General features: G+C 39.9%; 1 protein-coding gene across 1 annotated transcript in view; it reads left to right on the top strand.

The window, feature by feature from the left end:
• LOC306904202 (nesprin-1-like) overlaps window positions 1–12,881 on the top strand; it is a 75,163-nt gene that overhangs the window by 24,859 nt on the left and 37,423 nt on the right. The window contains exons 31-48 of the mRNA XM_079473959.1: window positions 271–417; window positions 570–695; window positions 1,166–1,342; window positions 1,879–2,144; window positions 2,269–4,426; window positions 4,537–4,874; window positions 5,049–5,193; window positions 5,301–5,510; window positions 6,912–7,180; window positions 7,372–7,537; window positions 8,348–8,503; window positions 8,593–8,745; window positions 8,842–9,024; window positions 9,186–9,323; window positions 9,401–9,586; window positions 10,778–10,900; window positions 11,115–11,297; window positions 11,567–11,710. Of these exons, the coding sequence (XP_079330085.1) occupies window positions 271–417; window positions 570–695; window positions 1,166–1,342; window positions 1,879–2,144; window positions 2,269–4,426; window positions 4,537–4,874; window positions 5,049–5,193; window positions 5,301–5,510; window positions 6,912–7,180; window positions 7,372–7,537; window positions 8,348–8,503; window positions 8,593–8,745; window positions 8,842–9,024; window positions 9,186–9,323; window positions 9,401–9,586; window positions 10,778–10,900; window positions 11,115–11,297; window positions 11,567–11,710 (5,268 nt within the window). The remainder of the gene's footprint in view (window positions 1–270; window positions 418–569; window positions 696–1,165; window positions 1,343–1,878; window positions 2,145–2,268; window positions 4,427–4,536; window positions 4,875–5,048; window positions 5,194–5,300; window positions 5,511–6,911; window positions 7,181–7,371; window positions 7,538–8,347; window positions 8,504–8,592; window positions 8,746–8,841; window positions 9,025–9,185; window positions 9,324–9,400; window positions 9,587–10,777; window positions 10,901–11,114; window positions 11,298–11,566; window positions 11,711–12,881) is intronic.

The following is a 12,881-nucleotide window of genomic DNA, read 5'->3' as shown; positions in this document are numbered from 1 at the left end:
TTTGCTTTATTTGATCCAGTGTGTCGCACTCATGTCATTTTCCTCTCTAATATGTCAGAGTCATGCTGTTATTAGGATTTAAACAGCTAAATACTCTATTTACTGTTAAATACCTTGTTATTTGTAGTTATGTTTTGGCTTCTGATGAATTATGTTATTTGTATTTTCATCAGTGTCTGTATTGCCTAAGAATCGAACCCATGACCTTGGCATTGCTCTAATGCTTTACCAATTGAGCTACACAGTTAAAATATCTTCTCTTCTGTGCAGGTCTATCAGAGTTTGGATCGGGAACTGCAGAAGCATGTCAGTGAGCGGGATACTTTGCAGCAGTGTCAGACGTGGCTTTCAAATGTGCAGGAGGAAATGCAACTACCAGTGCATGCACCACACTGCCTAAAGGAGGCCCTGGCACAGGTATATGTTATCACATTGCATTTTTATTTCACTTTGTATACGTACAGTTGCTTTATTTTACACTTAATGAACTGGAAAGCCAGAAAACTGGATGTACCGCTGCCTACAGTATATCTTATATGGTTCCTGCTGTTTCTTAAATACCCCATTAGATGAAGCAGGATCGAACTCTACAGGAGCAGGCTAGTACATACTTGCAGCTGGTGTGCTCCACTTGTGATCTTTCAGATGCGAAGGTGCGAGAGACTGCCGCTGAGATACAGCAGGTCAAACTTCAGGTAAATGACTCACATCAGGTCTGCTTTTTAAAAGGCATAGTTCAGTCAAAAATAAAAATCCTGTCATCGTTTTACTCACCCTCTTATTAAGATATTTTGAAGAATGTTGGTAACAGAACAATGACTTCTGTTATAGACACAAAACCAATGCAAGTCAATGGGTTTCGCCTTTGTTCTGTTACCAAGATTCTTTACATTTTATTCTTTAGTGTTCGGTAGACGTAAGACGTAAGTCATACAGGTTTGAAATGACAAGCAAATATCTATATAAAGGATGACATGAAAAGGATTTTCAGATGTTTTAACTTTTTATGCGTTTACCAAACCTCATTTGGAATCGTTACATACTATATGCAAAGTATTCTTACAGAATGCATTATGTACAATTAAACAGTTTGTCTAGTATATATAAACATTAATAAATGTCCTGGTTGAATCACTTGATCGGATACCTTTTACCCTGAATGCAGATCGAGGAGAAGATGCTTGAATCTCAAGATCTTGCAGATAGCTGGAAAGAGATCAAGGACATGCGCTCTAACCTCGAATGTCGTCTTCTTGAGTCGGAACAACTCCTCCAGAGCATGTTGAGAAGGCCAGCTGAGCTTGAGCCAAAAGTTGCCCAGAACCAACTGGACCAGGCACAGGTAAGCGTCAACTTTGTGACCATATGACCATTTGAAGACAGCTAAATATTTAATCATTTGTAATAAAGAAGCTCTTTTTATTTTCCTGTTCTACATTTAATACTGCGTCAAGACAACATACTTGTGTTTTGTGTGAAAAGTGCTTTTACTGTACATCAGCTTGTCATTGGCGTTCTATTGTGTATTGCTCAAAGCGCTTGTGACTTTTGCCCTCCATTACATTTCCTGGCAGGAAGCTTGATTCACTAATAAAGATTCCTCTTCAGATTACTCGTCTGGTGTAATTACAGATGTGAAAATTGATTTGTCAGTGCCTGTAATAACAACGTCCAGGCAGACCCCTTTAATGTCTGCAAAAATAATAGATATTACCATCTCCAAATGTGCTAAGAAGAGTCAACAATAGAATGAATGAAATCCTCTATTACCTCAAAGCTCACTCTTAGCCAGTAACACAGAGTGTCGTCCATTTGGCAGGATATCAAATAAAGACAGGCTGCATTTAATAATAAAACCCTATATTTTTTGCCACAAAGGACTTTATTCAGGAGATGCGAGCCAGGCAGGTTGAGCTGACCCAGTTGAGAGAAAGCATTAATAGGCTAACGGCTGGTCAGGAGTCCCCTGAGCTTCTGGAAGTCGGGCGTCTGCGCTGCGCTTGGCTGGATCTGGGCAGACAGGCTGCGCAGCTGCTGGAGCAGAAAGAAGAGGATCTGCAGAGGAGTGGTGACTATCATGACTGCATTTGTATGGTGGAGGAGTTGTTTGACCAGCTGTCCAAGAAATGGGATCAATTAGCCAGGCATGCGAAGTTCCCTTTCAACATTTGTACAACATATTAATGCTTGATAGTTGCCATGTGTTCTTGACTATGTTTTTGTCAGCCATCATGCGATAAGTATTGACTCAAACAACATTTTTTCCAGGGGAGACATTGAGAGCACCAACGAGTGTCTAGATGCCTTAAAGAAGTTATCCACAGACCTACAGGACCAAAGATGCGTCCTTGATGACCTCAGAAATAATAGACATGGGATCCTGCCTCGTCTGAGCTTGGAGGACAGAGACCTTGTAAAAGAGCAGGTGGGTTACCTGGAGCAACGGTGGACCCAGGTGGAAACACTCGTCCAACAGAAAATCCAAGATTCGACCCACATGCTACAAGAATTCAGTCAAATTGAGGACCATCTGCGAGAGGCCCAAGAATGGGCCGAGCTGCAGCAGCCATCCCTCTCTGAGGTGCTTAAGACCAGCCCCCCTCCAGATTTGGCCCAAAGCTTTCTGTTCGATCACTTGAGCTTCTGCGGAGAACTGGAGGCCAAGCAGAAGCTTGTGGCAGAGGCTGCGTCTGATGCCAACAGCCTGTCCTCACGTCTAGGTCTTCATGAAAGACGTAAACTGCAAACGTTGATCCAGGAAGCTCAAGTAGAGGTGGAAGCTCTTGCAACTAAGGCAGCTCGATATCGTAAAAGCCTCAGTAAGGTGTTTACAGAACGGACACAGTTCCTCCAAGCCCTAGATAGGGCAACCGAATGGATCAAAAAGCAGGAGCAAAGGGCACTTGATGGTGATCATGTGGCACTTTTACCAAATGTACTGAACAAGCAGGTGTCCACCTGTAAGAATTTTACCAGCAGCCTAAGAGCGTATCAGGTAGAGCTGACGTCACTTTGGACACAGGGAAGGGAATTGGTGAAGGATGCTACAGAAGAGGAAAAGAAGGAGACCCTTCAGAAGCTGGAGGAGTTACAAATCATTTTTGACAGCTCCTTGCAAAAGAGCAATGAACATCTACAACATCTAGAGAAAGCGCTGGTTATCCGGAAGTATTTTCAAGTGGACTTGGATAGGATCTGTGAATGGCTAAAACAGGCAGAAGTAGCCACATTTCCAATTATTGATCTGAGCGGGAATGACGACGCCCTTCAGAACATTTTGATCAAGTATCAGCATCTTCTAGATTGTGCTTCGGAGTATGAGAACCTTTTGCTCATTGTCCAGAGGGCAGGACAGGAGATTCTTCCCACCTTAAATGAGGTGGACCACTGCTACCTTGATGAGAAACTCAATGGTCTTCCGCAACATTACAATGACATGCTGTTGTTGATCAGAGAAAAACGTGATAGGATTCAACAAGTGCTTGTGGAGCGGAGGGAGTTTGAATCCCTCATCGATGTAACACGAAAAGCTTTGGAAGAACTGCAGGAAAAGTGTGATTCTTTGGAGAATGAGTCAGCAAATCAAAGTCTTGAAGAGGGGAAAAAGTTGCATAGCAGTTATGAAGATCTCGTGAAAAGTCTTGCAAACCTCTTTCAGGGATTAAAAGATCTTAGGGGTAAAACTCGGAATTTCCTTAGCATGGGTCAGCCGTATACACCTGAAGTCATAGACCAGCTAGTTGACCTTCACAGCAAACTCAACCGGCAGATAGAATATAAAGTCAAAGAATTACAGAAAACATTAAAATTATTAGACAATCATAGAGGAATTGTTGAAAAAATGGATGATAGCATCATCAAATTGAAGGAACAGCTTGACAACCTTGACTCTGAGGTAGAATCGGATGCCATGGAGAGATTATCAAGACTTTTCAACCTATCAAAAAATCTTGAAGAAATTAATTTCTATCCAGAGGGTCTCACAGTACAAACAGAAGACCTCAATCAACACTTGCACTCAGAGACCCTTAAGGCTCAGGTTATTTTCAGGGAGGAACAACTTCTTACCTTAAAGCAAAGACTTGATACACACATTAAAGACTGTGAGAAGTGTTTTATGGAAAATAAGGATTTTCAAACTGATATGAGAGTATCAATAGACTGGCTTAGGAATTTTAGGGATCGACTAAAAAGTCCTTTAATGTTTAAAAAAGCAAAAATCGAGCTTGTACAGGAGGAGGTCAGGTCACTTTTGACACTTCAAGAGGAAATGAAATCTAGGCTTAGGGTGTTGGATGCTGTAACTTGTGAGGAGAAACAGAAGTACATCAATAACCAACAGCCAATTCCCAAATTCTTGGAAACTACTTTAAAGGATATTGTAGAACTGAAGGCTGACATTCAAGAAGCTTTGAATACTAAACAGGTAAGATTATATTATGTCCTTGCAGCCTATATGATTTCAAAGCTAGCTAAATTATTAAAGCAATGCAGAAGGAAACCTGAATGTTTTTTCAAACTAATGTTAACCATCAGGCGGCGTTGCAGTCCTTTCTGTTCCTGCTTCAGAAGTACCAGCATGCCTTGCGGTGTTACCAGCAGTGGTTTAAGGATGCCGGTGCTCTGCAAGAGCAGGTCCCTTGTGACGTCGACCTGGAGAAACTCCCAAACTGTCTCAGTGACTTAGAAATGCTGATAGCAAAGGAAAAGACTGTGAAGAACATGATCGAGGAAATGCAGGGTCTAATCCTTCAAATGAATGAATTTTTGAGCCCTACTGTATTGAAACAAATCCAGACATATTTTGAAGAGTCTCACCACAAGGCTAGAGAGATCATTGAGCAGCTAAAACATCGCCAAGACAGCTTAAAACGGTAATGCCTTTATATTGTACCTTTATACCTATTTAGTTTTAAATATGTATATTTGCTTTCTGCCTGATACCACATCATGATATTGTTAATATAAATATTTATTTGACTTCTTAACATACATTAATTTTTATTATGTATGCCACTAAATTGTTAGTCACCCATCTGTTGTTTTAGATGTATAGCTCAGTCGCGGTCCATCCAGGAAGAGATAGATGAAGTTATAAAGCAGATGAGTGAAGTTGGGAAGAGGATGCAAGAGTTTAGGACGGCCAATGCAAACTCTGTACAGGAGGCTGAAGACAAGCTCTGTTTGTACCAGGTCTGTGGCAAAGCAGAGAGTATCACTTTATTAACCATTAAATGCAGTCTTGATATAGATGTCGTATAGAGATTTTATAAATATCTCCTATTCTACTATTTCAACAGGAAATTGTGTCACAGGTTGAGGGTTTTGAGGACACACTGAACGGACTGAAAGCACAAGCAGCACAGTTTGATCAGCTTGCCATAAATTACACTGTTTCTCAGTCAGTTGGTTCATTAGGACACCGGTGGACTCGTCTGTGTAGTGTTGCTAAAGCTCAAGAAAAAGTCCTGAAGGATTCAGCACATAACTGGAGATGCACCATTGAGAAGGTACGAGACTCATACCAAGAGTTAATATTCATTAAATAATTTACCAATTGAGCAGATTTAACAGAAAGAATCTTGATTAAATGAACAAAATTCCATAAAGAGTTGTAAGATCCTTTATAACAACCAAGAATTAAAAAGCAAATTTTACAATATACAGTACATGTAATGTAATTTGTATGTAATGCAGTACATTGAGGTCAATAAACTATTTTCTAATAACTTTAAATCAATGCACAAATAATAGATGATGACGAAAGCACTAGTAATGATGAAATAATAGCAGTGATTCTGTAACCAGCGTGTCCTTGCGGACTAAATCTTCATTATTCTGAGATCTGACCAGGCAAGCAGCCGCAGGCAATTGCCTAAAAATGATGTAATGGCTGGCAATGACAGTCCATTACAAAAATAGCACAACATGGAAGGCGCCAACTCATCCCGTTTCCCGCCAAGTCTCTGCTGCATTGACAGGAAATGACCTCATAAGAGAACATTTCATGGTCATGCATTCTTCCTTTAAGTCGTTTTATTTATTATTGGAAGCTCAAACTTGATCATTTCTGTTTCTTTGTAACTTAACCCAGCTTCATTGTTCAGCTGAGGATATGACATCACCCAGGAAGAAGTCACGGTTCTTGCAGAACTGAATGTAACAACAGAAATGTTTTGAATAATCTTTAAAGGAGTAGTTCACCCAGAAATGAAAATTCTCTCATCATTTACTCACCCTTGGTTTTGTTCTGGGCCAAACTGTTCTGGGCAACCATTGACTACCATAGTAGGAAGAATTGCTTAATACATTTCTTTATTATTCAAAATATCTTATTTTGTCATCAACAGAACAAAGAAATGTATCAAGCAATTTTTCCTAGTATGGTAGTCAAAAATGCCCAGAGTGGTTTGCTTTCCTTTGTTCTGTTGATGACAAAATAACATATTTTGAATAATAAAGGAAAGCAAACAACTTTGGGGCACTTTTGACTACCATTGTAATTTTTCCTATAATGGTAGTGAATGGTGGCCAATAACGGTTACAAGCATTCTTCCAAATGTATTTCTTTTAGAACAAAGAAACATTTGGAACAACCAGAGGATGAGTAAATGATGACAGACTCTTTTATTTTTGGGTGAACTATCCCTTTAAGCGCTAAAATCCTACAGTACACACATGCTGTTATAGCTGCTCTGTATTGTGACCTCAGTTATTGACAGCTTAACATTCGCTTCTCATCTTATAATTCTTTTATAAAGAAGATTCTTAATAAAAGCCCAAATCGTGCAACTGAACCATAAAAACACACCTTGAGCAATATTTTATAGTTCAACAGTAAAGTATGGTATTTCATAGTAATAAAAGCGAAACCTGTCGTTATAATGTAACCCTGATGTCTCTGTGATCAGCTGGAGAAAATGCGAACTGTTTCTGAGGACCTGCACAGCCGTGTTCCTGACAGCATGGTGGAAAAAGCCTCCAGCATGGCCTCCCTGCAGAGTCTGCTGGAATATCATGACTCCTTTAGCAGAGAGGTGGTGAGAGAGAGCAGTGCCCTGACCCTCCTCAGACACCATGTGCTCAGCCTCTTCCTCCATCCTCACGCCACACACAACCAACATGACCAAGAGAATCCTTGTCTGCAAGAGATTCAGAGCATTCAGGAGAAATATGACAAGTATGAAACCAAAACATGTTTTATTTTACACGGTTCATGGTTCAGGTTACATCCGATCATTAATTTATCGAATAGTCAACAGGTCCGTCCACTTTGTATAAATGTATGACTCTATACACATATACGTATTTTTTAAGACTTTGTGTCATTTGCATTTTCAGTTAATTGTTTAATATGTATTCTGCCGTCAGTCTGTTGCAGCAGGTGTTTGCCAGCAGACAGCAGGTGCAGGTAGAGCTGCTGGAGCGAGAGGAGGTGGAGAGGGAGCTGGGACTGCTGAAGGGTTGGATTCAGGACACTCAGGGCCTTCTACTGAGCCCCACTGCAGATCTGGATACACTATTCACTGACCTGGAGGTACTAGAGTATAACTTATTTTAGTACTGTTATGTCTGATGTATTTTTCAGTTGTCTGATGTACTCCAGCTCTATTTCCTGTTTTGAAATATTTTTGACAAAAATCTGTGAATGAAAATGTCACTTGCATAATTTGACAATTTTATAATAAAACATACAATACAACATAATATAATTAGTATAATAGATGTGACCCTGGACCACAAAACCAGTCTCAAGTAGCACAATATTTGTGGCAATAGCCAACAAAACATTGTATGGGTCAAAATGATCAATTTTTCTTTCATGCCAAAATTCATTAGGATATTAAATAAAAAATCATGTTCCATAAAGATATTTTGTAAATTTCATACCGTAAATATATCAAAACTTATAAAATTGCCAAAAACCCTCAGATTCCAGAATTTCAAATAATTGTATCTGGGCCAAATATGGTCCTATCCTAACAAACTATACATCAATGAATATTCAGCTTTCAGATGATGTTAAATTCTCAATTTTGACCCATGAGACTGATTTTGTTGTCCAGGGTCACATATATACACAGTCCTGGTCAGAACTTTGGAAATGCTTGACTGAAATGTTTAACATAATGTCTTTGATTAGAAAACAAAAGGTGACTCTTTAAGCTGGTTGATACAATGCCAAAAGTATGATTTTGTACATTACTTTGAAACACTTGAAAGTAACATACTGTAGTTTCACCTTTTTATAATAAGTGTTTTAAAACCTTTGAACTGATGTACATTGATAGCTGTTGGATGTCAGTGGACGTCTCAAGCACGTGCTTTATTTTCTGGTCTCCATTAGTCGGCTCATGAAGGCATGCAGTCTCACCGGCAGACCCTGGAGCAGATTGCAGATCGTCAGCAGATAAAATACCAAATCCTCCATGCTACCCTTCCTTCTGAGATCAGCACCAAGCTGGCAGAGGTCACACTGGCTCTGGGTTCAGCAGAAGATCAGGTACCTTCATCCATACACACATGCATGCTCAAACACGTTCTTAATCTCGTTCCTCTCGCATCTTCACATGCCTATTTGTTTTGCCTCAGGTGCATGTACGGGAGAGGGAGGTCCAACATAGCAGAGATATTAAAGAAGACATCAACTCCAGACTTCAGGATATCGCAAAGAAAGTCAAGCTCATTTCTCTGAAACTAAAGGAGAAAGCTGTGGATGTTGAGGAGGCTAAAGAGGAGACGGAAGTATGAATTCAACACAGATGTTCTCGGAGCTCAATTGTATTACAAGTGCAGTCATTGTATAGTGTGTGTTGTTAATTTCTTTCTCTCTTTATCCAGACTCTTTTTGAGGAGTTGCAGGAGTGTGGTCGTGCCCTGTCGGAGCTGGATGTTGCAGTGCAGGAGTTTGGGGAGCAGAATCCTCTGCTGGCCAAGCAGCTAAGCTTCAGCCTCAGCAAACTGCATGAGCTTCACGTTCAGACCAGCAGGCTGGCAGAGGAAAAATCAACGTGCCTTCAGAAGGTCAGAGCTTCAGCATGTGCAGCACGCTCCCCAAACGTTAAATCATAATCAGAAGAGCTTGCTTATACACAAAGGAATTTGTCTTGGTTTATAGAAGCTCTGAGCATTAATATTATATATTGGCCCCTCGACTTAAGTCTTGACCTATTGCTCATTTTTAGGCAGAGAAAAACTTTGAAGAATTCAATGAAATGCTGACGTTATCTCTCAACTGGACTGAGAAAGCAGAGACTGTGGTCTCAGCCAACCTCACGTGGAGTCCAGCCGCTCAGATGCAGGAGCAAATCAGAACCCACCAGGTTTTAAACCAGACCACCATTGCATCATTATTTTTAAATCATTATTATAACATTATGGTGTGATCTTTCTCGACCAGGCTTTATTGCAGGAGTGGATAGAGCTTCAGGGAGAGTTTGAGGGTCTGGTAGAGAGGGTGGGACTGCTGGGAGAAGTCATCCAGACAGACGCTCTTCACCAGCAGGTGGCAGAACTGAGCCGACATGCCGAAGAATTGCAGCAGACAGCCAAAACAAGACTTCTGACCCTACAGGACGCAGCCAAAGTAATATAGAGAGCACATCTCATCAAACTAATAATACTGTAATATAGCGCATGTGCACTGAGGCTCATTGGCCATAATGTTTAGTTTTATGTGAAATTTATGTGAAATGTTTAAAAAAAAGTGTATGTGTATATATATATATATATATATATATATATATATATATATATACTCACAGCATTCAAACTAAAATATTCACTGAATAAACCAAAGTCAGATATAGTTCATTTAAAAAGTCATTGCAATAAATCCAAAATCCACTGCAATATATCAAGCTTCAAGTTTGCTATAAATGTAAGAGAGACAACGCCACCTAGTGGCCTATAACAAAGCTACAGTTTCTTATTTATAATTCCATCTTTATGACTTAATTGGTTTCTCTTCATTGCTGTAGACTCACACTGCTTCGCTAAACATTCTTTTATAGCCTTATTTTAAACAGTACGGTCAATAACGCAAAGTGAATTGTTGCAGTGTTAGGATAATATATTGTGAAATGCACATAAATATATATGTCTCCATTAATACACCATCATAAATTCTCCATGATGATTAATACAATTTACAAATGACAAAACTGGCATTGTTCCATGAATAAATGCGAGGAATTTAATTAAGAGCTTACATTTTTCTAATAAAGAGCAGATTCATTACTTGTTTAGATATAGTGGCTACGTTAATTTAAAAGGTTTTGGCTTGAATTATTTCCCTGCCATTGGTTTCTTCTGATGTCATATCCTAATGGGACATTCTGCAAGATGAATAGCATGTATATAGTGGCAGGGTAGAAGCTTCACATTGTGAAATACTAATTTGGTCATGGTTTTATTGAAAGGAAATATATTTGACAACCTTGTGTATTTTATGATCAGATAATTATTTGCCTCTCTGGAGTAATTGATTATTATTGGCCTATATTGGTGTTATGCTTTCAAATAATTTGTATAATGACAGATACGTCATTGTATAATGGAAATTATTCTATAATCTGGGTCCCTCTGCAACCTCTCTTATTTCACGTGACAAAATTATTTAAACTTAAATATATATTCAATATCCCTTCCTAGTGATGTATTAGTGCTTTACAATAGATTGCTTAGAGTGTGTGTGTTTTGTAGCAGACATTAAATCACTGTAAAGTAAAACTTGGACATTGCTGTGCACTTAATGATCTTGTCTCTCTGCGTTTAGGACCTGGGGAGACTGGAAAGTGATGTAAAAAGCCTCCATCAGTCTTTAGAAAGAGTCCAGGACACTCTGGTCTCCCCTGATCTGGCTCGCCTCAGCCTCAGGGAACAGCTGGCTCAGAGACAGGTGTGCTCCACATTTCTACAGTCACATATCCTCATTCACTTATCTCATCCGGTTTGAGCACTTTTCACTTCTCTTTGACTCAATGATCCAGTCATAGGGGTTCTCCAGTTAACCGCTTAGTGAATTGATATAATATTCTACGAACCAAAATAAAGAGTACAGAGGATTTAATTGATAGGCTGCTACAAACCAATGCTGAATATGTGTTCCTCAGATACTGCTGTCTGAGATGGAGGGTCTCAAGCAGCAGGTGCAAGCCATGCAGATGTGTCAGAGCGCCCTCCGGCTGCCAGAGGAGGTCATGGCAACATTACCGCTCTGTGTTACTGCGCAAAGTCTGCAGCAAGAAAGCAGTCAGCTCCAACACAACACGATTCAACAGTGCAATATACTACAGGTATCTACACACAAAACAGAAAGTTAGTCCTTTGTCTCTTATAGGTGTGGAGTTTGTCGTTTTACATTCACACACACACACACATACACACACACACACACATATATATATATATATATCAAAATACCTCTTTACACTGAAGACAATTTATAAAGTGTACAGAATAAAGTCTCTTGAGCATGACATGTCTCACAGCATGACATGACAGGATACAAATGTGACAGTTGCGGTTTCAATGGCTCATCTTGCTTCTATCATCTTGTTCTCAGGAGGCCATGGTGCAGTATGAGCAGTATGAACAGGAAGTGAAGAACCTACAGAGACTTATTGAGGAGGCACATCGGGTTATCCAGGACCGCCCTGTTGCCACAGGAAACATACAGGAGCTTCAAACACAGATACAACATCATGAGGTGAGGAAGCACATCCTTTTTTAATCTATTTTCCTGTATGCAAATTTGGGCAGAAAATAAAAAACGAGCTATGGTTCTTTAGTTTTAGGTTGCATCAAACGGCTCGCAGGTTTGTGCTGATTGTGAACAGCAGTGCAAAACAATAGCAAATGCAGATGATTGTATAATCATATATAGTTATAATAAAAAACAAATAAGCTTTTTAACTTTTCAAAGCAAGGAGAAAAAGCATATTACAGTATCGCTTGTGTTGTTGATGTCAGAGGCTGTATATCGAATGATCATTCATTGTATTTTAGTTTAGACTCGTCTCTCACTAAATAGATGCTAACCAAATTGTGCCAACTACAATTTGTGGAAGAATAATCCACTGTCGAGTGCCTTGGGAGCATTGAAACTCAAGAAACCTTTAGAAACTGAGGATATTATTAGGACAAGCTACATTTAAAATCATTTTGCACGATGGCACTTTTGCTTCGCCACTTGTGGTCAAATGTAAAATCTTGTTCCCTCACTAAAACCAAAAGAACCACTGCAGCATTTGATAACACTCAGCACATAGTTTTGCCAGTCAACCTATCTTGAGTTTGAATGAGTCAGGTCATAAATTCCTAACGTGTTCTCAAAGGGTGGTTAAAGGAACTGCTGAGATCTTTGACCTCTCTTTGTTGTCCTGAATAACACCAAATTCCTTCCTATCTCTCACGCCTTGGGCTTTACCATATACACAGAAACTCAAATCATGATTAAAACACATCAGATAAAAATGAACTGTACTCTGTGTAAGCTGTGTTCGTGGAGCTTAGGTCATTTGGGCTGTGGCTTATTCACTCAGGGTTATTTTTCTATGCTGTGCCGAATGCCACAGCTGCAGCTTTGTCCCGCATGACCTCATTATCAGAGACTGTTCCGTCTGTGTATGTGTGAGAAACTGAACGACAGTTAGAGAGAGAGAGAGAGACAGGAGGAGGGGCCGCACAAAATCTGTACCGCGAGGCCCCTTCCTCCAGCCCCTCTCATTCCCTGCCTCTCTGTTTTCATGAAAATAGCCTCGGGATTGGTGCAACGGGGGAAGGAAATACACAGACCCTCTCAATGAGCTCATTTCCTGTTCCCGGGGTCTTTGTGTGTATGAGTGTGAGTTGGCCGGTTGGGGCGGGAGCGATTTTGC

This window comes from Barbatula barbatula, assembly GCF_947034865.1.
Source record: "Barbatula barbatula genome assembly, chromosome: 15".
Classification (NCBI taxonomy): Eukaryota; Metazoa; Chordata; class Actinopteri; order Cypriniformes; family Nemacheilidae; genus Barbatula; species Barbatula barbatula.
Note: the sequence above shows the minus strand (reverse complement) of the source record. Positions and strands in the feature narration are given on the sequence as shown.